General features: G+C 37.2%; 1 protein-coding gene across 1 annotated transcript; it reads left to right on the forward strand.

Moving 5' to 3' along the window:
- The first annotated feature begins 13,508 nt into the window (after positions 1–13,508).
- Positions 13,509–17,074, forward strand: LOC112053370 (alpha-(1,3)-fucosyltransferase C-like). The gene is made up of 2 exons (XM_024092771.2): positions 13,509–14,269; positions 16,807–17,074. Exons 1-2 carry the CDS (start codon positions 13,554–13,556, stop codon positions 17,072–17,074), a joined length of 984 nt encoding a protein of 327 aa, XP_023948539.2. The 5' UTR covers positions 13,509–13,553.
- The last annotated feature ends 7,866 nt before the right edge of the window (positions 17,075–24,940 follow it).

Genomic DNA, 24,940 nt, shown 5'->3' on the forward strand with positions numbered 1-24,940 from the left:
TCTCATTCTAAGAGGAGACTCGTCAGCAGTGAGCCAAATATGGGTTGATAATTATGGCTGATGAACCGATATTTGATATCAAAATTCTCTGATATCTTAAATTGATGATTTAGTCTCAACATGCGGCAGCATTTTCGAAAAAAAAACACAAAATGGCGACTTTACACCACACAAAAATCTTCGAACCTCTTTTTGTACAAACACTAAATGTCTCTTCAGTTTATTAAACAGTTTAACTTTATTTATCTTTGGAAGCTAATACAGGAAGCCGTTTGAGGCAAACTTGTGCAGTTGTAAGGCTTACAGTCTCGTGAGATGGTTTCGAACTACGGAAGTTGTGTGTTCAACTTTGTTCAAAATCAAGCCGACAAGCCTTAACGTGAACTTGGGCGAAGGACTTGACATGTTTTACTCCTACAATATGAAATACTAGCGGACGCCCGCGACTTCGTCCGCATCGAATTAATTTTTCACAAATCCCTCGGGAACCATGGATTTTTCCGGGATGAAAAGTAGCCTAAGTCGTCGTCATCAACCCATATTGGGCTCACTGCTGAGCTCGAGTCTCCTCTCAGAATGAGAGGGATAAGGCCAATAGTCCACCACGCTGGCCTAATGCGAATTGGCAGACTTCACACACGCAGAGAATTAAGATAATTCTCTGGTATGCAGGTTTCCACACGATGTTTTCCTTCACCGATTGAGACACGTGATATTTAATTTCTTAAAATGCACACAACTAAAAAGTTGGAGGTGCATGCCCCGAACCGGATTCGAACCCACACCCTCCGGAATCGGAGGCAGAGGTCATATCCACTGGGCTATCACGACTCTTCACCGCCGGCTATAGGATCATACTTAGGCTCTTAGCCTAAGTATGACCCTATAACCCAAGTATGAAGATGATAAGTATGATGAGTAACCCAGAGTGAAAACTATTTCCATTCCAAATTTCAGCCAAATCGCTTCAGTAGCCGTAGCGTAAAGGAGGAACAAACATATACACACACTTACACACAAACTTTCGCATTTATATCCTTGCGAATCCGAAGCGGGCCGCTATGTTTTTATATACAACGTTCAAAGTTTTTCTGTTATGTATTTACTATCAGCATTGCACCCGTGCGAAGCCGGGACGGGTCGCTAGTTATACATATAAACCTTCCTCTTCAATCATTCTATCTATTAAAAAAAAAACCGGCCAAGTGCGTTTCGGGCCACGTGCAGTGTAGGGTTCCTATATTCAATGATACCCTATTAAGTTCATCCCAAACAAGCAAAAAAAATTCATCCTCATTTTACATGTACTTAAAAATATATTTTCTAAGATTTTATTTTACGACTTCACATTTTTAATGTACATAATCATGCTAACTTACAGCTTTCTAATAGTAATAGTCTCTGCGCTAAACCACGGATAGACGGACTGACGGACATGACGAAACTATAAGGGTTCCTTGTGGACTACGGAACCCTAAAAAACCGCATCAAAATCCGTTGCGTTAAAGATTTAAGCATACATAGGGATATAGGGATATAGATACAGAGAAAGCGACTTTGTTTTATACTATGTAGTGATGAATACTGATTCTCATCTAGCCCTTGTATCTATTTGAAATTATTAACCACTAGCGGACACCTGCGACTTCGTCGGCGTGGAATTTAGTTTTTCACTAATCCCTCGAGAACCATGGATTTTTGTCCGGTATAAAAAGTAGCCTATGTGTTAATCCATGCTATAATATATCTCAATACCAAATTTCAGCTAATTCGGTTAAGTAGTCGAGGCGTGAAAGAGTAACAAACATTCACATCATTAAAATCATCAGTTTTCGCAAATCTTGGGAAACCATGGATTTTTTGGGATAAAAAGTAGTCTATGTGTTAATCCAGAATAAAATCCATTTTCCATTCCAAATTTTAGCTAAATCGCTTCAGTAGTAGCGGCGTTAAAGAGTAACAAATATCAAAGCATACATCCAAACATCCATACAAACTTTCGCGTTTATAATATTAGTAGGATAGTAAGATTAGCACAGCTCAAGGGGATAGCCTTAACACCAATCAGCGATATATGGACACTCGTATATGGAATTGGACGGATGATTGTCAATCTAGCTGCTCGTCAGTGAACGGATATCGGCTAAATGGACGAGATTATTGTGACCTTCATCAGAGCGAGAGATATTTCACGCCCAGTTGCTAAAATTACAAAAAACGTGTGCGTCTCGGGAAGACCCGTGATCGCCAAGTGGATATGACTTTAGCCGTCGATTAGGCGTAGGTTCGAGTCCGGAGCATGCACCTCTAACTTTTCAGCTATGTGAATTTTAAGAAATTAGTTATAACGTGTCTCAAACGGTGAAGGAAATCGTGATGAAATCTGTATACTGCTACGTGTGTGAAGTCGTCAAATCCGCATTAGACTAGCGTGGTGGACTATTGGCTTAACCCCTATCATTTTGAGAGGAGACTCGTGCTCAACAGTGATCCGAACATGGTTTGTCAATGATGTGCGTCTCGGGACGCTCGACAGATGTGATAACTTAAACCAGCTGTCGTATGCGTGAGAGAAAGGGAAGATAGAGTGGTGACGTAACGTGTTACGTTTCGAATCGGTTTGCCCTCCCATTTGATATCACTTCAAAAAATAGTAATATTAAAATGAAAATGCACGTTTTTTATTATTATTTTCAAATTGAATATCCCTAGTGTAACAAACTACTTTTTTTTTAATTAAAAAATCTTTTAACAGACCAGAACTCTGTATCTTACAACATATTAGTTACAAAGGCTGACAACAATGATGATTACACTCTAATTTTAGACATTTACTTAATAAATAAGTCTTATGGCTGATGTAACTATAAGTCTGACTAAATAAAGGAGTTGGTTCATTTCAGGTCCACTCTTCTACCCCGTATCATTGAAATTTAAAAAATACAAAGATTTTATTATAATTTATTAAAGTGAATAAATGTAACTATATAAAAAAACGGAGTTATTGAGTTATATCAAGATAGCTGTCATAGAGCAACTATGACATGACAATTGACAGTAAACGTAAAATCGATTACTGCATTGAAAATGTCATCTATCCGCCATTATTACCCTTATTAATGTTGCATTTCTTGAGAGATAATGAATATTCATCATCATCATCATTGTCAGCCGATGGACGTCCATTGCTGGACATAGGCCTCTTGCATGGACTTCCAAACAAAACGGTCTCGAGCCGCTAGAATCCAGCGGCTCCCTGCAACCCGCTTGATTGTGTTGATCCATCACCTTGGGATCCCAACGTCCATCGGCTCTTCGAACTATGTGGCCTGCCCACTGCCACTTCAGCTTCGCGACTCGCTGAGCTATGTCAATGACTTTAGTTCGTCTGCGAATCTCCTCATTTCTGATTCGATCACGCAGAGAAACCCCAAGCATAACACGCTCCATCGCCCGCTGAGTGACTTTGAGCCTTCTTATAAGGCTCATAGTTAGCGACCAAGTCTCGGATCCGTAAGTCATCACTGGCACACGCGCTGTTCGAAGACTTTCGTCTTCAGGCACTGAGGAATTTCGGACGAAAAGATGTCGCAGAATAAAATAATGAATATTATTTCGGAAGAATTAAAGTAAATTCGTAGATTTGTGTAATCAAAACTAGTTAAAAAATATATCTTCTTTTATTTCCGCTAGGGTACAACGACTGATCCTGGGCTCCACACAATTTTAAACCATCTCCTTTACTCCTAAAGTCAAATAAATTGCCATAGCTCCAACATAGCTCTCAATTATAATTCTCGCTGTAAATGAAATAACGGGCAGTGCCTCGGGGCTCAGGGGAAAGTTCACCTAAAACAATAGCATCATAAGGTAAATGATATTTACTATATACTGATATTATTTCACACATATTTGAACGTACTAAATCAAGCAAATCATAAATTTTGTGTGTGCAAATAAAAATGATTTGAGACTTGGTCTACACGAGAATGTTTGAACATCGAGAACTTTTGGTTAGATATTTAAAAAAATATATATATTATGATACTGATAAAAATATATAACGTCTTTTATTAGGTGTGATTTCTTGCATCATCATCATCATCATCACCATAATATCAGCCGATGGACGTCTACTGCAGGAAATAGGCCTTTTGTAGGGACTTCCAAACATCACGATCCTGAGCCACCTGCATCCAGCGAATCATTACGACTCGCTTGAAATCGTCAGTCCACCTTTTTTTTTTATTCTTTACAAGTTAGCCCTTGACTACAATCTCACCCTATGGTAAGTGATGATGCAATCTAAGATAGAATCGGGCTAACTTGTTAGGAGGAGGATGAAATCCACACCCCTTTCGGGTCGACGTCGTACCGGAACGCTAAATCGCTTGGCGGTACGTCTTTGTCGGTATGGTGGTAACTAGCCACGGCCAAAGCCTCCCATCAGCCAGACCTGGACCAATTAAGAAAACCTCTATCGGTCCAGCCGGGGATCGAACCCAGGACCTCCGTCTTGTAAGTCCACTGTGCATACCACTGCGCCTCGGAGGCCGTCAAAACCTGGTGGGAGGTCGACCAACACCGCACTTTCTAGTGCGAAGTCGCCATACCAGCACCTTGGGACCCGAACGTTCATCAGCTCTTCGAACTATGGAAAGCGGAACTGCTGAAAGCGGGTGGAAGACCAATACTTAAAGTCCTTCAGCGATTGTATAATTACGTCATTCACGAAGGCACGAGGCATGAGGTATGGCACGGGAGTGTGATGGTTCTGTTCTTCTAAAAGGTGACAATACCTTGCTGAAGAAATACAGACTCATCTCGCTGTTCAGCCATGTTTACAAATTCTTCTAGAGAGTCATCACTAGAAGTACTAGGTACTCGAACAAGCCGGACTCCGAAAAGGCTTTAGTACTATAGACCACTTTCATACGCTGGCAGGGTATACAGAAGGCTCAATAGTAAAACCAGTCAAAATGACTGCATTTGTGGACTATCTTGCACATACATAACTAAAATATATGAATTCAAAGGTTTTTATAAGTTATAATAATTCTTTCTTTCTATTAAACGTTATCTTTATTATATAAAAAAAGTCGTGTTTGTTACACTATTTATAACTCAAGAATGGCTGGACCGTTTTGGCTGAAAATAGATGGAGAGGTAGCTTAGAATCAGGAGACGGATATAGAATACTTAGGTTAGGGGTAGGGTAGGGGTTCACGCGGACGAAGTCGCGGGCGTCCGCTAGTATTATATAGGTATGTTTTTATGAAACGTAATGTTTATTCTCTTTCTAATTAACTCTCCAACGATGTATACGCTGCCTTAAAACGTGTAATGAATACATTTTTGTGAAACAATACAGGATGGTCAAATTTAAAATTCTATTCACAACAATGTTTGTAAACACAAAACGTTCCCTGGAGGTCCTTTTATTACGCCCTCGACTTCAAGGGTTGAAGGTCAGAATATCAAATGAGGGCTGTGTTTCAGAAAATCAGGGTGAAAATGAATTTTTCACGCACATACACATAGTTGAAAATACTTGATTTTTTATCGGCATTTTCTTCCCCCATCTAAACGGCAGAAACAATGTTTGCAACGCAATTGCGACGCTGTAAAATAGATTTTTCACCCATAAAAATCGGTTCGATTTTGATTTTGACATTCGATTTTGAGCGACAGCTTCAAGTGCTTTCCGAAGTACGGAGGTTAGCTTACGTCTTCCCAACTGCATAATGAGGCTGCATATTGAGATTTTTTAAATTTAATATTCGCTATAACTGGTTTTCTCAAAAAGTAGGCAGACGGCGAATTTTGTGATTGAATGAATTTTTCACGCACACACCACCGGCAATTTGATATCAAACATCAGCATCAGTATGTACATACATACTTACATTATCAACCAATATTCGGCTCACTGCTGAGCTCGAGTCTCCTCTCAGAATGAGAGGTCAGTGTGATACCACAATTTGTCTACGTGTGGAGGATTTTGGAGAGTCCAAACCACAGGAATTGACGCGTATAAATAAAACACGTATATCTTGTTAAGTAGAGGTGCGATCGCTTCAGGCTTCGGGAGTGAAGTGTGTGAAATATTATTGGGATGCTGAATTATATTGGATTAGAAGCGCTCGCATTCTCTTATCTTTATTCCAGGTATAAAAATATATAGAAAAGAGACAGAGTTACATTCGTGAAAGAGATGGCATTATAGTATGAGTGAGATAAGTATATGGTGTGAACAGTACAATATTACAATAAGAGTGAAACAGTAATACATGACATGATAATAATACAGACTATGGAAATCTGGCAATGATAACAATATAATATTAATACTTAACATTATTGGGTAATCGGTTTATTTATTTATATGTAATAATTGCTTAGTATCTACGGTCTCTACTACTCTTATAACTAGTTATCCTAATATAATAGGTAATTCTTACTATACAACAAATATACCTAAATATGTATATATTTATTAAGAAGTAAAGAAGGAAATAACTAGTTAACTTATACATACTTAACATTATGCGTATCCTAAGAAAGTAATCATAATATATATAACAATAATATCGTCAACAAGAATTGCCAGACGTTAACTATGTCTAATAATTCTTAACACTACGACTATGATAATAAAAGAAATAAAAGTATTAACAAACTTGGTAAATAATGAGCGTTAGGCGGTCTCATCGATTTAAATATCGGCATGGCCACCTCCTAAATAATAATAATAATAATAAAGCTTTTTTTTAAATTTCGAAGCGTTTGCGATTGTATTTGAACTCAGTAGGCTTTAGTTATAAATGTAAGATATTCCAAACTGTATACGAGAGCTCGTTATTCACGCAGAGACAATGTCTGTATGAAATTATGAATAATAAATAGTGTATGGAAACATTATAAGCAAATTATAACCGATCACGACTCACGACATGGCGCGCGATTACGTCATAACCAATTTAACTGGTGTCAAGTTATTCTGTGCTCGTTTCTATTCAATTACACATGCGTACTTTATACCTATAGATACGAGTATCTATCTTAAAACAATATTCATAACACATTTGCTCGTAAAATATCGATTATTTCACCAATTTCAATATCGTAATGTATCTCATTACGCACTTGTGCCTTAATGTAATATATATAACCTTTGTCACGCTGTAAAATAGATTTTTCACCCATAAAAATCGGTTCGATTTTGATTTTGACATTCTCCGAAGCACGGAGGCTTGCAAACGTCTTTCCAACTGCTTAATTAGGCTATTGAGATTTTTTCGAATTTAATATTCGCTATAACTTGTTTTCTCATAAAAATAAGCAGACGGCGAATTTTGTAATTGTCATAAAATTTATTTTGAAGTAGATACCTGAACGAAAAGATTAAAATCTTTGACATACCTATTTCGTTATGAATAGCAAACGCAGATAGGTAAGTAATAGGTAATTCGCCGAGATTTTCTAAGCGAAACTGTTACAGGGAAATTAAGTATTTACGGGTTTCTTCCAAGTTTTCCTTTTTCTTGTTTCATTAAAATAAGCTGAACTTGAATCTTGAGTCTCGAGCAAAAGCCATCTATATTAATATTCAAGTAACGGTTCCACTAAAACTACTTTGAAACTTGTAACTTTCTTATTCCGGTACTGGAAGATTGATGTTTAACTATTTGAAAGTGTTGGAAGTTGAAAGCTTAGTTCTTTACTATTAATATTGCTATTGCTACATTTTATATAGAATAGAATAACGTACTCGTAGTACTCGATGATCGAGTGGAATTTTTGTATGGAAAGTGCTGCTTTATTAGATTTACCTTTAATATTGTAACGAGCTAATCCGGTAAGTGCAGTATTGCTAAAAATAAATTGGCAGGCGTTTATTTTTTTCTTAATATCTGTGCTAGGAGTGGGTACGACAATAGACCAACGGGGCGGGGATCGAACCACCACCCCTCCGTGGTGAGTTCGACGGCTCTTACTGTTGAGCTATTGAGGCTCAACTGTTTACTGTAAACAATACCGTTTAATATTTACTTAAATACTAATATTATACCTAGAGGTAAAGTTTGTGGTATTCTGGGCCGATTGAGGTTTTCTTAATTGGTCCAGGTCTGGCTGGTGGGAGGTTTCGGCCGTGGTTAGTTACCACCCTACCGACAAAGACGTACCGCCAAGCGATTTAGCGTTCCGGTACGATGTCGTGTAGAAACCGAAAGGAGTGTGGATTTTCATCCTCCTCCTAACAAGTTAGCCCGCTTCCAACTTAGCCTGCATCATCACTTACCATCAGGTGAGATTGTAGTAAAGGGTAAAGAGGTAAAGTTTGTAAGTTTGTAACATTCTTTAAATGGGGTAATCTCTGGATCTACTGGACCGATTTGGAAAATTGTTTTACCAATAGAAAGCTACGTTATTTGCGAGTGTCATAGGCTATGTTTGATCCCCATATTCACATGGGAACGGGAACTACTAGGGTAGAGGTAGGGTTGGGGTAGGGTAGGGTAAAGGTAGTAGTAAAGTTGACATCGAATTTTACGCGTACGAAGTCGCGGGCGTCCGCTAGTAAAGAATAAAACAAAAAAAAAACGTATAAGCTAAGGATAGCAGAAGTAGTGGGTTGTTCTTAGGTCCATTTCTCGTAGCTGGTCTCAACAAACAGCGATCATTAAGCAACGGTGCTTGACACGGTTTCTATGCACAATGGCTTTTTTCTGGAGTTAGGAAAACTAATTCTGCGTATGCAAATGAAACGTCGTTATTGTCTATTTTTAACCGATTGAAAATAGGAGGTTATTAATTCGGCAAGTATATAATAATTAATGTATACTAATCTTATAAAGTGGTAAAGTTGGAGGTGTTGTAGGGGGTGATCTCTGTATCTACTGAACCAATTTTGAAAATTCTTTTACCATTATAACGCCACGTCATTTGTGAGTGTCATAAGCTGACTTATTCCCGTAATTTCACTGGAACGGGAACTACGCGATGTATCGGCTAATATGTACCCTAATCATCATTATCAACCCATATTAGGCTCACTGCGAAGTACGAATCTCCTCTCAGAATGAGAGGGGTTAAGCCTTAGTCCACCATGCTGACCCAATGCGTAGAAAATTAAGAAAATTCTCAGGTATATATTCCTCACGATGTTTTTCGTTCACCGTTTGAGAAACGTGACATTTAATTTCTTAAAATGCTGAAAAGTTGGAGGTGCATGCCCTGGACTGGATTCAAACCTTCGCTATGGAAGGCAGATGTTTGGTATATCAATTGGGCTATCACGTACTCGTATATTATAGGTTACGTAGTTGTAATATACCTGTAGCGTACCGTATAATCGTTACGTAGGAGGGAAAATTGTGTTCCGGAATATTTGAGTTGCCGACTAAATTAGTTCGAGGTCCCGGACAGAGCAACAGGTAGGTCAAGGACGAACGCTCAAGTTCCAAGTGTGTACTTACATAAGTAGCTACAGCGTGTTCCAGACTTTAATGTGGTTCCAGACTTTAATCTGAATAAATATTTCATGCATACTTGGGTTTTTTAATCTGTCGTCTTTATGTAGTCTTTTTTTTAAAGTTCCGACGTTGGCGGTTTCACTTGCGTAATTTCCGTCCCCATGAATATCTATATCTATACTAATATTAAAAAGCTGAAAAGTTTGTTTGTTTGATTGATTGAACGCGCTAATTTCAGGAACTACTGGTCCGCTTTGAAAAATTCTTTTCATTTCTCATACTCGGAAAGTAGTGTTGTTTTGATCTGAGTATTGGGTGGAAAATGGTGCTTCCCTACACAGGGAGGGAATAACTCATACAAATTACTTCCCACCTAAGGGCCGGAATGAACTTTAAAAATAGAACTGCTGTCATTAGCTGTGAAGAGTTTTATGTTTTTTTTTTTTTAATTTGTCCTCAACTAAATTCGGGGACAGGCAAAGATCGTTGACCATACAGCCTGTTCAGTCGTCAATGAAGTTCTTAGAGGAAAACTTTTATGTAAAAAGTAAAGTAATTATAAAAAAAATGCTACGGCCATATGAGTTTCTAAACAGCCAGTGTAAATTTAACGCAAACTTCTTAATCGGAATAAGCCGCAACAATAACGTGTTGAGTTCCCTTATTAAAATTTGAAAAGTCGACATAAATTGGCGGGATACTAATTTGTTACATAACAGTGACGGAGTTTAAAAAAAATAGATAATGATTAAAAAATATAATGACAATTAATTTTAAATATTATATATATAGTATTTAATAATATTTAAAAAATCTAAACTGAATTTTGTCTAAAGTTATTTCAGAACGACTATTTGCCGTCTCATTTCTTCTCGGGCTTTCTCTCTTTCTCTCTCCCCAAGATCACCAAGATGGTGGATTACATAAACAAGACGTTTTTAAGGTGCATAGTACTATCTAAAGGTTTATTTTAAAAACCATACAAATGTGAACCAGTAATTTTATAAGTAAATGATTTTTTGATTTTTTTTTTTTTTGGAAAAGTGAATTTTATAACATTAGTGGTTCTTCGAGTAGGATTTAACGAGATTTTTACGTATGTCATTCTCCTTAGAAAGAGCCGCATAGCGGGGAGTAGTCATAACGTCGGTAAAGCAGTCGTCCAATTTGACGACTGCTTTACCGGCGTTCCAAGAGCGGGCCAAATAAATAGACAATAATTTTAATTTCCTCCTAATCGAAATGAAATTTCCTCATATTTGAAATGAAAAGTAGAGTGTTTAACACGGGTAAAAGAATCAATTCCTACTCGGACTATAGCCGCACTCGCTACGCTCGTCTGAATACCTCGGGAATTGATTCTTTCCACCCTCGGTTAACAATCTACTATTCAGTGTTAGATAGCCCATTTATCGAGAAAGGTTATAGGAATATACCCGTATATTATATATTATACCCGTATTCCCACGGGAACGGGAACCATGCGGGTGAAACCGCGCGGTGTCAGATAGTATCTATATAAAATAAAGCCTATCTTATACATGTGATACTTACAATTGACATAGCTTTCTATTGGTAATTACCTACCTATATATACTTAACATTCACGTCATCAACCCATATTCGGCTCACTGCTGAGCTCGAGTCTCCTCTCAGAATGAGAGGGGTTAGGCCAATAGTCCACCACGCTGGCCCAATGCGGATTGGCAGACTTCACACACGCAGAGAATTAAGATAATTCTCTGGTATGCAGGTTTCCTCACGATGTTTTCCTTCACCGATTGAGCCACGTGATATTTAATTTCTTAAAAAAAATATAAAAAAAGGAATTTAAAAATCAGTTTAGTAGATTCAGAGATTACACTTTTACAGTAAAGTTGGTGGTATTGTACGGGGTCATCTCTGGATCTGGATCGAACCAATTTTGAAAATTCTTTTACTACTAGAAAGTCACGTTATTTGTAAGTATCGTAGGCTTTATTATATCCCCATTTTTCTCACGGGAACGGGAACTACGGGTGAAACCGCGGTGCGTCGGCTAATCATCTATAATGGTTAAATTGTTTCAGCTATATGTTGATATTTAGGAAATAATAGAAAACAGTCGATATTTCATGTGCTCAAAATAAAGATCACATTTCGAATAGTTTTTTTTATACCAAATATTTTAGATTATTTTTACCCCCTACCCCCAAAAAATCTCCTTATTCCTGAATCGAAACACATACAGAAACACATTCGAAACATATACAGGTTCAGACTATGAGACCAATTGCAGCTAGGAGTGCGGCAGGGAGATGTAATCTCCCCAAAGCTATTTACCGCTGCATTGGAAGATGTCTTTTTTTTTCTTTACAAGTTAACCCTTGACTACAATCTCCCCTGATGGTAAGTGATGATGCAGTCTAAGATGGAAGCGGCCTAACTTGTTAGGAGGAGGATGAAAATCCACACCTCTTTCGGTTACGTCGTCTACGGTACGGTACGTCTTTGCCGGTAGGGTGGTAACTAGCCACAGCCGAAGCCTCCCACCAGCCAGACCTGGACCTGGACAAATTAAGAAAATCTCAATAGGACCTCCGTCTTGTAAATCCACCGCGCATACCACTGCGCCACGGAGACCGTCAAAGCTGAGGCTGTCTTTAAGCTTCTAGACTGGAACGGATTTGGCATCAACATCAATGGTGAGTACACCACTCAACTACGGTTTGCCGACGATGTAGACATTATGGCAAAGACTCTGGATGACCTTAGTACCATGCTTAACGACCTCAGCAGGGTTTCTCAAAGTGTGGGCCTAAAAATGAACATGAGCAAGACGTAGATTATGACTAATGCTCATGAACCGCTCCACCAAGTCATTGTTGAAGACTCTGCGCTCGAAATTGTAGACGAATATATATACCTAGGACACACTGTACAGTTAGGTAGGTCCAATTTCGAGAAAGAGGTGAATCGACGAAACCAGCTCGGCTGGGCAGCATTGGGGAAACTCCGCGACATGTTTTCGTCCGAAATTTCTCAGTGTTTCGATCAGTGCGTGTTGCCAGTGATGACCTACGGATCCGAGACTTGGTCGCTGACTATGGGCCTTAATAGAAGGCTCAAAGTCACTCAGCGGGCGATGGAACGAGCTATGATTGGAGTTTATTTGCGTGGTCTTTATAATATTAGTATAGATTTCGGTTATAAGAGAGTATAAAACAGATCTATCAGCGGTCTTTGAGACCGTATATAGATGATTACGGCACTGAAATATAAGGTAGGTGATTAAAGGTTGGTGGTGGTGGCTTACGAAACGTTCCTGTGACAGTCTTCAGGCGACGAGTGATATGGTGGAATTTTAGTCGGTTGAAGTCCGACATAACTTTCTTGCCTTCCAGTGACGATAAAGTATACATGAGGATTTTCTCCACGTGAAAAAAGGTGATTAAGAGTTAATGCACTATAAAACTCAAAACTCATCTATAGGTCTACGCGTTTATGTTACGTATCATAGATGTAAGTAAATGTGCGTTGAGTTTCAAATAAAGAATACTTATCGCCTCGTGGCGATATGTAGCCGCTCCGTGTCTGCGCCGATAGATGAGTTTTGAGCTTTATTCGAATAGGTAAAATAAATATTGCGTATTTTTGTAATATTTTACTTATCACCTAATAGAAAAATACTATGGCTAATACTTATCAACTAATAGGAAAATATATATTATTATGTATCAGTCAAGCAAATGTCCCTACACTTACGAACGTATATGTTGTGAAGAAAAGTGTGACGCTAGAAAATTTAAAATGTACAAAATTTCAAAATTAAATTCAAATTTCAAAATTAAAATGAGAAGGAAAATATCTATGGCAACCTTTTTCTATATCGCGAACTTCGGTATGTTAACGTTATTATTTTTAGACGTTTTAAAGACTAAAAATGTTACTTTAATTAATAAAAAAAATAATACCACGGAAAAAACACAGCAAAAATTTAATAACAACAATGATATAGTCAAATCAAACGCAGATACTATATCACAATTAAAATACATATTACAATGGACACCTGCACGAAGTTATCCATTTATATATATGGGTGAAGGTCAAAGAGGGTTTATTGATAGAAATTGCAAATACACAAATTGTTACGTAACCGATAACAGGACTTTCCTAGGCGATTACACTAAGTTTGACGTGATAGCGTTCGCTGGTCAGGAAGTGGTAGAAATGGCCAAAAATGAATTACCAGAGAGGAGATCACCTCACCAAAAGTTCGTGTTCGCAACTAGAGAATCAGCTGACAACTATCCAGTATGCTCCGAAAGATTTGACAATTTTTTCAATTGGACATGGACGTACAGACTCGTGTCTGACGCAAAATGGGGTTATGTAGCAGTGAGAGATGCAAATGGGAATGTAATAGGGCCTAAAATAAACATGGAATGGTTGAAGCTAGCAGAAATGGAGCCAGTCAGTGAGGAATTAAAAGAGAAATTGAGAAAGAAAACCAAAGCAGCGGCATGGTTCGTCTCAAACTGCTATTCACATAACGATCGTGGAAATTTTGTGAAGACATTACAGGCAATGCTTCAAAAATATAATTTAGGGGTAGATGTGTATGGTGGATGTGGACCCTTGAAATGTTCTCAAGTTAATCAAGACGATTGTAACAGAATGTTGAGCGATGATTATTATTTTTACTTAGCGTTCGAGAATTCAAATTCTGAAGACTATGTCACTGAAAAAGTATTGTACGGTCTAGAATATGACACAGTGCCTGTTGTGTTGGGTGGTGCAAACTATACAAGGTGATTATTCAATACTAGCTGACGCCGCGCGGTTTCATCCGCGTGGTCCCCGTTCCCGTAAGAATACGGGGATAATATATAGCCTATAGCCTTCCTCGATAAATGGACTATCTAACACTGAAAGAATTTTTGAAATCGGACCTGTTCCTGAGCTTAGCGCGTTCAATCAAACAAACAAACAAACAAACTCTTCAGCTTTATAATATTAGTATAGATTAACATTTATTATTAATCTATACTAATATCATAAATGCGAAAGTAAGTAAGTCTGTCTGTCTGTCTGTTACCTTTTCACGGCTTAACGGCTGGACCGATAAAAAGGAATTTTGATATTATAATAAATGGGACCTTGGAGCAGAACATATATATGCTACTTTTTATCCCTAAAATAAAAAGAGAATAGGGTGAAATAGCGGTTGAAAGTTTGTGGGGAAAGTCGAATAGAATAGAACAGAAATTGAATATAAATAGAATGGAAATAGAACGGAAGTATAATGTAAATATAATGGAATAGAATAGAATAGAAAGCCCGTTTTGAGGTTGAATTTTAAAATTACTTTAATCACTTTTTATTTGTTAATCTTTATATAAAAATTCGGAGGGTCATTTGTCTCGAAATCTCGAAAACCGCTGTACAAAGCCGAAATTTGAGAGGGAGGTTTATAGTTAGTAGGTATCCAATAAGAACAGATTTTGCGATAGGGCCGAATTAAAGAGGTCTAGAGCGGACGAAGTAGTCAGGCTAGCGGGCGTCCGCTAGTATTATTATAATAAGAAGGTATTTGTATGAAGTTGTTATAGTGAAACAATAAATAAGAGGTTATTTTATGACTTCAGTTCAGTACTTTGTTAGGCAGCGTGAACACCGTCACGCTTGTTTCCTCTAATTATATGTTATTTTATAAACGCAATGAACTAGCCAATCTACAGAGGTCCCTGTAGTCCGGGAGTTACGTGTGAAAACAAAATTTAGTAAAATGTAATCCACAATTGCACTTAATCTGGTGCTTCCCGGAAAAAGAAAATAAAAATAAACTGCCTATAGAGTTTTGACTTGAAAGACAGGAGTATATGGAGCAGCCTGAGTTGTTTAAGTTTCATATTCCTTTCCTATATAGTAACGGCTGTAGTGGGTCAAAATAGAGGCGAGTGAAAATAGGCTGCCGACTTAGTTAAGTATACTTTTATTGGTCTGCTATGGGACCAGGCTACTTGTCCCTATTATTAATATCAAATATCAGTCTTGGTAGATTGATGACGAACGAAGAGGTGCGTATTATGTGTAACATGCATACCCCCAAATTGCTGTTTTATATGTTTGTCACTTTGTTTGATCACGCATTGATAATGGACCAATTTTCATGCGATTTCTGGAAGCATAATATTTTTTTTTTCAAAACCGAATTCCAATCAGACAAAGAAGCGGGCGTCCATTAGTCGTAAGTCAAAAGGTGCTTTAAGCCTAAAACTTACTATTACGCCTCGGACACGTAATTGATACTTATCACCCCGCCGACCTGCCAGTCACTCGCCAGCAATGTTTTACGACACTTCAAATGTCCGAGAGTTGGTGGACATTTTTGGGATTTTTCCGTAAAAATCGGAAAAAACATACAGAAGTGATTTTGGCGCGTTGCTGGTGACCGCGCGCGCTAAGGGAGGCGTTTCCGTTACGTGTACGAGGCGCAATGGTGAGTTTTGAACTTTAGTTACCGTTTTCGTATATTAAAATATGTTGCTATGTCACTAATACGCATACATCCACGTGTATGCGTACATTTACATATAAATTACGCCTAAAACTAATAGAGTGATAACAATATGTAATTGTACGCATTATTGCCTACGTTTTTTTAAATGGCTTTCAAAACGGAGGTTCTGTTCCGCTATAAGATGTACTGGTATGTCTTTTTCATTCGCACGATCATTTTTTTTTAAATAAATTCATCCCTTATCACTATTATTATTATAGTAGCGCACGTCCACGACTTCGTACAGTCTTAGACCTCCTTAAACCGGCCCTCGCCCAAAAATCCGTTCTTAGCGGATGTCTACAATGTACAAGTACCTATATGTAACTTCCCTGCCAAATTTCCTTTTCCTTTCCTTCCTTTCACATTTGTATATTAAGATATCTAATCATCAAAGATCAGGCCACCTACTAAAGTTACTCCTTGGCAATCAGACTGTTTAATCTGATCTAGGATCCGATACCTCGTGATGCAAAACCATACAGTGTTTTCGATGGGGGGTCGCTAAAATAGGTTGATAATGATGATAATATAATAGTTTACTATTTATCCTTCTCGTTGTCCATGGCAAAGAAGCATTAAAGAAATTAATGATTGTAGAATTTAAACTCTCGTGAGTAGGTATCATTCATATTAAGGTATTATAAAACACGGCTAAAACTCATGTGATAATACGTCGGAATATGCCTTGGGCCCTTACATATGCTGGATCCCAACTAGATCATTACTTTCCTTTTAGGTATATATTTTTATTTTAGCTATTAAAATATAGCTTGTTAATTACAGGTTCATGCCAGATGGGTCATATTTGGACGCAAGAGAACTGGGACCTGCAAAATTAGCTGATAAAATGTACAATCTCATACAAAATCCAGATTTGTACGCAGAATATTTTAGATGGAGGAATCACTATTCCTTCCACAGCAGATATGATAGTCCAGACACAGATGACTTCTGCAGATATTGTGCTATGCTTAATGACGAAGAGTTAGTGAAAAGTACTAGTATTTATGAAGACTTCAGACATTGGTGGGACCCACCTGGACTATGTTGACTTTAAGGGGGGGGGGGGTTTATGTCCTTAAGCCTAACTGGAAAGAGGCTGCTATTTCTATTCCATCCATTCCGTTCAAGACGCCCCGTGGTTTCTCCCGCGTAGTTCCTGCGCCTGCCAGAATACGGTGATAAAATATATAGCCTGTAACACTCACAAATAACGTAGCTTTTTAATGGTAAAAGAATTTTTGGAACCGGCTCAGTAGTTATAGAGATTACCTCTACTACACCACAAACTTTACCTCTGGATCTACAGAACTGATTTAAAAAAAATACAATTAGAAAGTCACGTTACTTATGAGTGTCATACAGTGGAATTTATAATAATAGTAATAGTCGTTTATTTGCAAGAATTATTGTTCTTTACAACATTCAAATAAATTAATAGTGTACAAATATTATACATGATGAAAAATAAAAAAATACAAACAGTCACAATTACCAAAATAAATGAAATAATAAATGATTAAGAAAAAGATAAATACACAACAACACAGTAGTCACAATTACTAAATTAAAAGAAATTACAAACAAAAAAGAAAAAATGACACCAACAGTCATGAAACAGTCCAAATTAAATGAAAAACAAAATAAAGTTACAATTGCAATATAATACAAAAAATTCATTATTTTTACAATTATTATTTTAATAGTTCTTTGACATTATATTAGGTTACCAATCAGTCGTATAATTTTCTTTTAAATTGTGCCATAGGTAACGCTTTAATATCATTCGGAAAGCGGTTAAATATTTTGATACACATCCCAGGACAATTCTTTAAGTTAAATTTAGTTCTAGGAGAATAATTCAGCGCCAAGTTATGAGGGTTTCTTGTATCATTCAGATTTTTACAAAGGAGGTACATAGACGTTGTAGAGGCACCCCCAGGGGATCATTCAACCGCTGAGCGTCAAATTTAATCTAATTCGTACAGCAAAAAATGTAATGACCTTTCAGTGTTTATGTTTCCTGACACTTATAATTTAACACCTTCAAAGCAAGAGTGAATAGGTAATTTTCTAGGTAAGCGCGCTCCAACTTAGACCGCATTAATGCTTTCCATCAGGCTTTATTGTAATCAAGCAATTATATATAAAAAAAATTGTCTACATTTTATCATCTACTCCCCACTGGAACAGGTACTACGCGGGTGAAACGTTCATAAAGTTTTAAGTCTTTACGGAAAGGAGATAATCCATTTCAGGTCCACTCTTGTACCCCGTATCATTAAAATTTTAAAAATACAAGGATTTTATTACAATTTATTAAAGTGAATAAATCTAACCCAAAAAAAAGAAATAAAATAAAAACCCAAGTTTTTAAGTTATAACAAGATGGCGCCCTTATAGCAACTATGGCATGACAATTGACAGTAAACGTCAAATCGATTACTGCATTGAAAACGTCATCTATCCGCCATTATTACCCATATTAGTGTTGCATTTCTTAGGAGTTAATGAATATTATTTTGAAAGAATTAAAGTAAATTCGTAGATTAGTATAATCAAAAAGTAGTTAAAAAAAAAATACCTTCTTTTATTTTAGCTAGGGTACAATGAGTGATCCTGGGCTCCATACAATTTTGGACCATTGCCTTTTTACTAGGAATAAGTGCTACTATATACCATACTGATAAGTATTTGCTATTAGTAATAGATACTAAGTAATTGCTGAATAAAATTAAAGTACTGGCCTATAGACAAATTTATTTATTTCGACTACGGTTTAACGCCATTTTAATGTACCTATGTTAATTGGGTCTATTAGTAATTCTATAAACTAGTTTTAAGCCCCCGATGAAAAAAGAGGGGTTATAAGTTCGACGAGTCTGTCTGTCTGTCTATGGCACCGTAGACCTTATCTCCCGAACGGATGAAGCGATTTCAATTTAGTTTTTTTTTTAACCGACTTCCAAAAAGAGGAGGTTCTACGTTCGGCTGTATGTATGTTTTTTTTTGTATTAAAAGTGACTTATGTGCGAGTGTTCTTAGACATGCTTGATGAAAATCGGTTGAGCCGTTTAAAAGTTGTGGTATGTGATAGTGGGGAAGAATAACTGATGTCTGCAAATATACGTATAAAGTAAAAATATATATATTTTGACGACCTCCGTGGCGCAGTGGTATTCACTGTGAATTTGCAAGACGGAGGTCCTGGGTTCGATCCCCGGCTGGATTTTGAGGATTTCTTAATTAGCCCAGGTCTGGCTGGTGGGAGGCTTCTGCCGTGACTAGTTACCACCCTACCGGCAAAGACGATTTAGCGTTCCGGTACGATGCCGTGTAGAAACCGAAAGGGGTGTGGATTTTCATCCTCCTCCTAATAAGTTAGCCCGCTTTCATTTTAGACTGCATCATCACTTACCATCAGGTGACATTCTAGTCAAGGGCTAACTTGTAAAAAAAAAAATATACTGAAGTGGCGTCTCAAATGAAAGCGCACTGAAAGATAATATTGACGACTTGATCGCGAGTGTAATTAATATACTATGCACAAAAATTAAGGGAGCAGAAAAAAAATCCAAATTTTTGGGGGATTTTCAACAGGCTGTAACTTATACAAAAATGGTCGTACAGCAAAAAAATAAAAAGCAAATTGTAGCTCTAAGTGTTTAGTTTTTGAATCTGAGTTTGAAAATTTTTTTTTGAAAATATTTTTCGAGTAATCATAAGAAAACCACCGAAAAAAAAAATTTCGAAATTTTTTTGGTTTTTTTTTTAATCTACGGACGTGGAAAAAATTTTTTCGACTCAACCTCCATATGGACCGGATAGCTTGTTTATTCAGATTTAATTTCGTTTTTTTTAAATCTCGATACGAGCATTTCTCGCTGAGATATCGATGTTTGAATAGAAAAAGATCATTTTGTCTTTGATTACCAATATCTCAGCAACCAATGATCGCACAGAAATTTTGAGGTTGGTTTCAAAAACTTGAATAAATTCTCTACAAGGATTGGCAATTGAATTTTGAAAAAAAATTTTTTTTTCAATCATTACATGAATTTGAAAAAGCATCCAAAAAAGGGCTTTTTGTCGTTTTTTGGAAAATCAAGCGCCCAATCAAAAATATTGCGGAAACCACTGACGTTAAGTGTGCCTTTTACTGTTCAATATACCCACAAAAACCCTACAAAGTTTCAATTCAATCCAGCCAACCGTTTTTTTTTCCCACTAGATCGAATTTTTGAAAAAATTAAAGGAGCAAGAATTTCGTTCTGAAAATGTCATAATTTACGCTTTTGTGCTTGCGCACGTGTATGTGTGTGGTTTTATCAGAGATTGAGACCCTGTGGTTCGTCACTTCCACACACACACACACACACACACACATACATCTTCGGAGAGTGAGTTTGGAGTCACAAAATACTGTGGAACACACACATACACGTGCGCAAGCACAAAAGCGTAAATTATGACATTTTCAGAGCGAAATTCTTGCTCCTTTAATTTTTTCAAAAATTCGATCAAGTGGGAAAAAAAAACGGTTGGCTGTATTGAATTGAAACTTTGTAGGGTTTTTGTGGGTATATTGAACAGTAAAAGGCACACTTAACGTCAGTGGTTTCCGCAATATTTTTGATTGGGCGCTTGATTTTCCAAAAAACGACCAAAAGCCCTTTTTTGGATGCTTTTTCAAATTCATGTAATGATTGAAAAAAAAATTTTTTTTCAAAATTCAATTGCTAATCCTTGTAGAGAGTTTATTCAAGTTATTGAAACCAACCTCAAAAATTCTGTGCGATCATTGGTTGCTGAGATATTGGTAATCAAAGACAAAATGATCTTTTTCCATTCAAACATCGATATCTCAGCGAGAAATGCTCGTATCGAGATTTAAAAAAAACGAAATTAAATCTGAATAAACAAGCTATCCGGTCCATATGGAGGTTGAGTCGAAAAAATTTTTTCCACGTCCGTAGATTAAAAAAAAAACCAAAAAAATTTCGAAAATTTTTTTTTCGGTGGTTTTCTTATGATTACTCGAAAAATATTTTCAAAAAAAAATTTTCAAACTCAGATCCAAAAACTAAACACTTAGAGCTACAATTTGCTTTTTATTTTTTTGCTGTACGACCATTTTTGTATAAGTTACAGCCTGTTGAAAATCCCCCAAAAATTTGGATTTTTTTTCTGCTCCCTTAATTTTTGTGCATAGTATAGTTTCGTGATGATGACTTCGGGGGTTTTTCAAAATTTTCAATTTTATGTTATTTAGCTTTCTTTACTAAGCTGCCTCGTTGATACCTACTGAGGTAAGCTCACAGCGAGTGGCTTAGCGGTTTATCTATGTTTTTTTTTCTACAAGTTATCCCTTGACTACAATCTCACCTGATGGTAAGTAATGATGCAATCTAAGATGGAAGCGGGCTAACTTGTTAAGAGTAGGATGAAATCTACACACCTTACGGTTTCTACACGACATCATACCGGAACGCTAAATCGCTTGGCGGTTCGTCTTTGTCGGTAGGGTGGTAACTAGCCAAGGCCGAAGCCTCCCACCAGCCGAATACCATTTTTTTGTAATGTTATGGGTATGGTGTGGTTGTTAGCCTATTTGGCTACAGAGCACAAACTCCTGTTTTCAAGTACCTACCGGGTACTCACCTTACCTTATCAGCTGATACACGTCTACTGCTGGACAAGGCCTCTTGCATAGACCTCGAAGCACAACGATCTCGAGCCACCAGCATCCAACGGCTCCCTGCAACCCGCTTGATATCCTCGGTCCACCTAGTCGACCAACACTGCGTTTTGCGGCGTCGCCATTCCAGCACTTTGGAACCCCAATGTCCATCGGCTCTTCGGACTATGTGGCCCGCTCATTTGCCACTTCAGCTTCGCGACTCGCTGAGCTATGTCAGTAACTTTGGTTTGTCAGCGGCATCTTCTCATTTCTGATTCGATCACGTGGAAACGTTAAAACTCCTTATGTTGGCAAAAGTCATGAAATAAAGAAGGTCGGTATCTCTACTGTGTGTTTCTTTTGAAAACTAAACAAAGTATTTTGACATGTTGTAAGTCATGTGATCATATTCAAGTCAAGCAATTTGTATTATGTTGTAATGAGTTTTATATATAAATATTTCAGTTTTTGTCTTTGCTATTGCGTTGCATTTTTTATTGTTTTTTAATAATTCTATAACACAAAAAGCGCATAAAATCTTGTAGACAGTGTACTATTGTCATCTATGGTAAAATCAAACAATTCAAGATAGATTTATTGACATCCCGACTTATCGCATAATTATTATCAAACTTTAATAATATTAAAAAAATTCAAGACGCGATAATAATTATAGTTATTTATCACACCAATTTAGTGTGGATTTTCATCCACATGACTGGCTAACAAGTTAGTCCGCTGCCATCTTAGATTGCATCATCACATTTTTTTTTTTTTTTTTTTTAAGGAACTAGGTATGATTGACCCACAAGGGTCAATCGATACATACCTAGTTCCTTCAATCTACTAAAGGAGGTGTAGTTGTTTCATCGTGCTAGCCAGTGTGTAAGCACTGACATTTTAGCTCATAGTCTTCACCAGGAAGATCTTCCTGCAATGCTGTATGGTTTTCCTCTCGGCACATAATATCGGTTTTATTGTTATGTAAAACCGTTATATTGATGTGCCTATTGAAAACCATACAGCATTGTCTTGAAGACGTGTTTGTTATCTGCTGGTGAAACATATTATAGACACAATGCTATGATGATGATGATGATGTCGATAGTAAGATCTGACATCAAATTAATTGTTAATTTAACTAGGTATTTGACTTTTGCTTATAATTTTTATCATGGTTTTGCTACTTTATATATAAGCAAATATGTGTTTAAATAAAAGAAATCATTTTTTATGTACTTTGATTACAAATGTAAAATAAAAATTGTACCAGCGTTTGTATTATTACAGTTGAATTAATTTTTTGAAGAAAAATCGTACGATAATAAAAAGAACCAAAATATTAAGCAATCTTAATTGTATGAAAATAAACTAAGATCAAAAGCGTAACACTTATTTGGCAAAAATCACACCGCGCTGAACGTTTTAAAAATATATATCATATTTATTTTTAGGAAAATCAATTTCACGTCAATAATGATTAAAAAATGTGACTGATGATTTCCAGTTTTCGCACAGTAATATATCGTCAATCGGCTGGTTATCTGACCATCGTAAAGATGCTACTTCTAATCTACAACTGCCCGGGGAGGCGTCAATGCCGCTTTGGATAGGAACTGTTTGACCCCAGTTCCCTATTACAGAACGAGAAGCAGCTTTAGGTGTATTACCTAGTATGTAATATGTAATAAAGAGATTATTTAAGTTCTCAACTTTGCCTATTTTAGACTTACTTTTTACAATCAAAGACCTGACTAACGTCACTATGTATATGTCGTTATGTTTGAAAGTTTCCATACCGATTGTCTATATGAGTGAGAATCATTTTTTGAACCAAATTCCGGTATTAAGTATATATATTCCCCAGTATCACAATAACTATCTTTTGCAATTTTTAGCAAAGTAAAGTCGTGGACTCTACGACCCGATGCTAGCAACAAAACCGTAGCTGAAATTGAATTTTATTTATCCTCTCCACACCATAATATGTACAACAATATAACTGTGTTAGGTTACAATTTCATTATGTGATAATGTGGGGACCGGTGCTCGCATCGGGTACAAAACCTGTGTTGCAAGACACCACGCTGATGTAGCCGTTCTCCTAGACATTTCAAAAAGGGTATCTTTAGGTGGATTTGTGATGAAAGTCATCTGAACACAACCTCGGGATCCCATATGGAAATTGACTTAGCGACTTTAGGTTTAGCTTTACTAATAGCCTTAAGGGCATGTTTTATTATGAAAATTAAGACAGCGGATTTATGTACTAAGATTCTGCTATAAGATAGTTTCTCATTTTAAAAATTAATATATCATAAATTTTGTTAACTCTGCAGGTTGGGGAGATTTAGGATTTACTTGGGAGGTTTCGCACCAGTTTAACCATTTTCTGATGGCTGGTAAGTAGGTTGACAAGGTTGATTGTCTTTAACTTTTTTCTTTCCTGAGTAGACCATTCTTTTATTTGGGCACCCCACCCCTAATTGTCCAGACTTTCGGGGTCAATGTGTAAACCTGAGGTGGACACTGTGACGTGGCATCTATCAAGGTCTTTGGTAGGCTTTGTAGTTCGTGTGGGTGATCCAATGCTCTAGCTTTAAGATTCTGCAGTCAAAAAGCACGCGGCCACTCGGGTGCCACTATTAGCGACGTTCCTGTCGCATTGTTTAGATGTGAAACACTCGTGCTAGTTGATGTCTCCACGGTCTGCTGAAGGCATCTATGTAGTATGTCTATGATCTCTGCAGTCTATCGAGACGTAATTCGATACCACAGCAATGTTGTGTAGCAAACAATTCTATCTCGGGTCGTCCCCATTTCATGAAGATTCCCTTTGTTGCTTGAGGAAGTAGATGGCACTCGGCGGGCGGTTTTTCGCGAGACAGTCTGTCTGCGATAATGTTATAGCGGAATGGAAGGTAATGAGCTGATAACGTGATCTGAAACTTGTTTGTCATGTGTAAGAGATCGAACTTTAGATTCAACAGTCCAGTGACTTTGATCCACCCTCCTTCCGAACGTACGCTTCAAATGTTCGATTGTCTGATTGAACATGGGGATTTTGTAGAACCTTTGTGTTCCTTCTGATCGCCGTTATAACTGCATACAGCTCCTTTTTGTGGAGCTCATCAACATCGTTTTTAGCTGAGCTGACCAAATTCCTGACAGTAGTTTTGATTGAGCACCCCAACCTGAATCTGAGGCATCCGTTGCCAGGAAGTGGAATGTAGGTTG

Source organism: Bicyclus anynana, chromosome 11, assembly GCF_947172395.1.
Source record: "Bicyclus anynana chromosome 11, ilBicAnyn1.1, whole genome shotgun sequence".
In the NCBI taxonomy this organism is placed as follows: Eukaryota; Metazoa; Arthropoda; class Insecta; order Lepidoptera; family Nymphalidae; genus Bicyclus; species Bicyclus anynana.

What these genes read in the sequence shown, in the direction of transcription:
- LOC112053370 (XM_024092771.2), top strand. Translation starts at nt 13,554, where the DNA reads ATGGGTGAAGGTCAAAGAGGGTTTATTGATAGAAATTGCAAATACACA. An exon ending in GGTGGTGCAAACTATACAAG is followed by an intron (nt 14,270 to 16,806) that starts GTGATTATTCAA and finishes TGTTAATTACAG; the next exon opens with GTTCATGCCAGATGGGTCAT.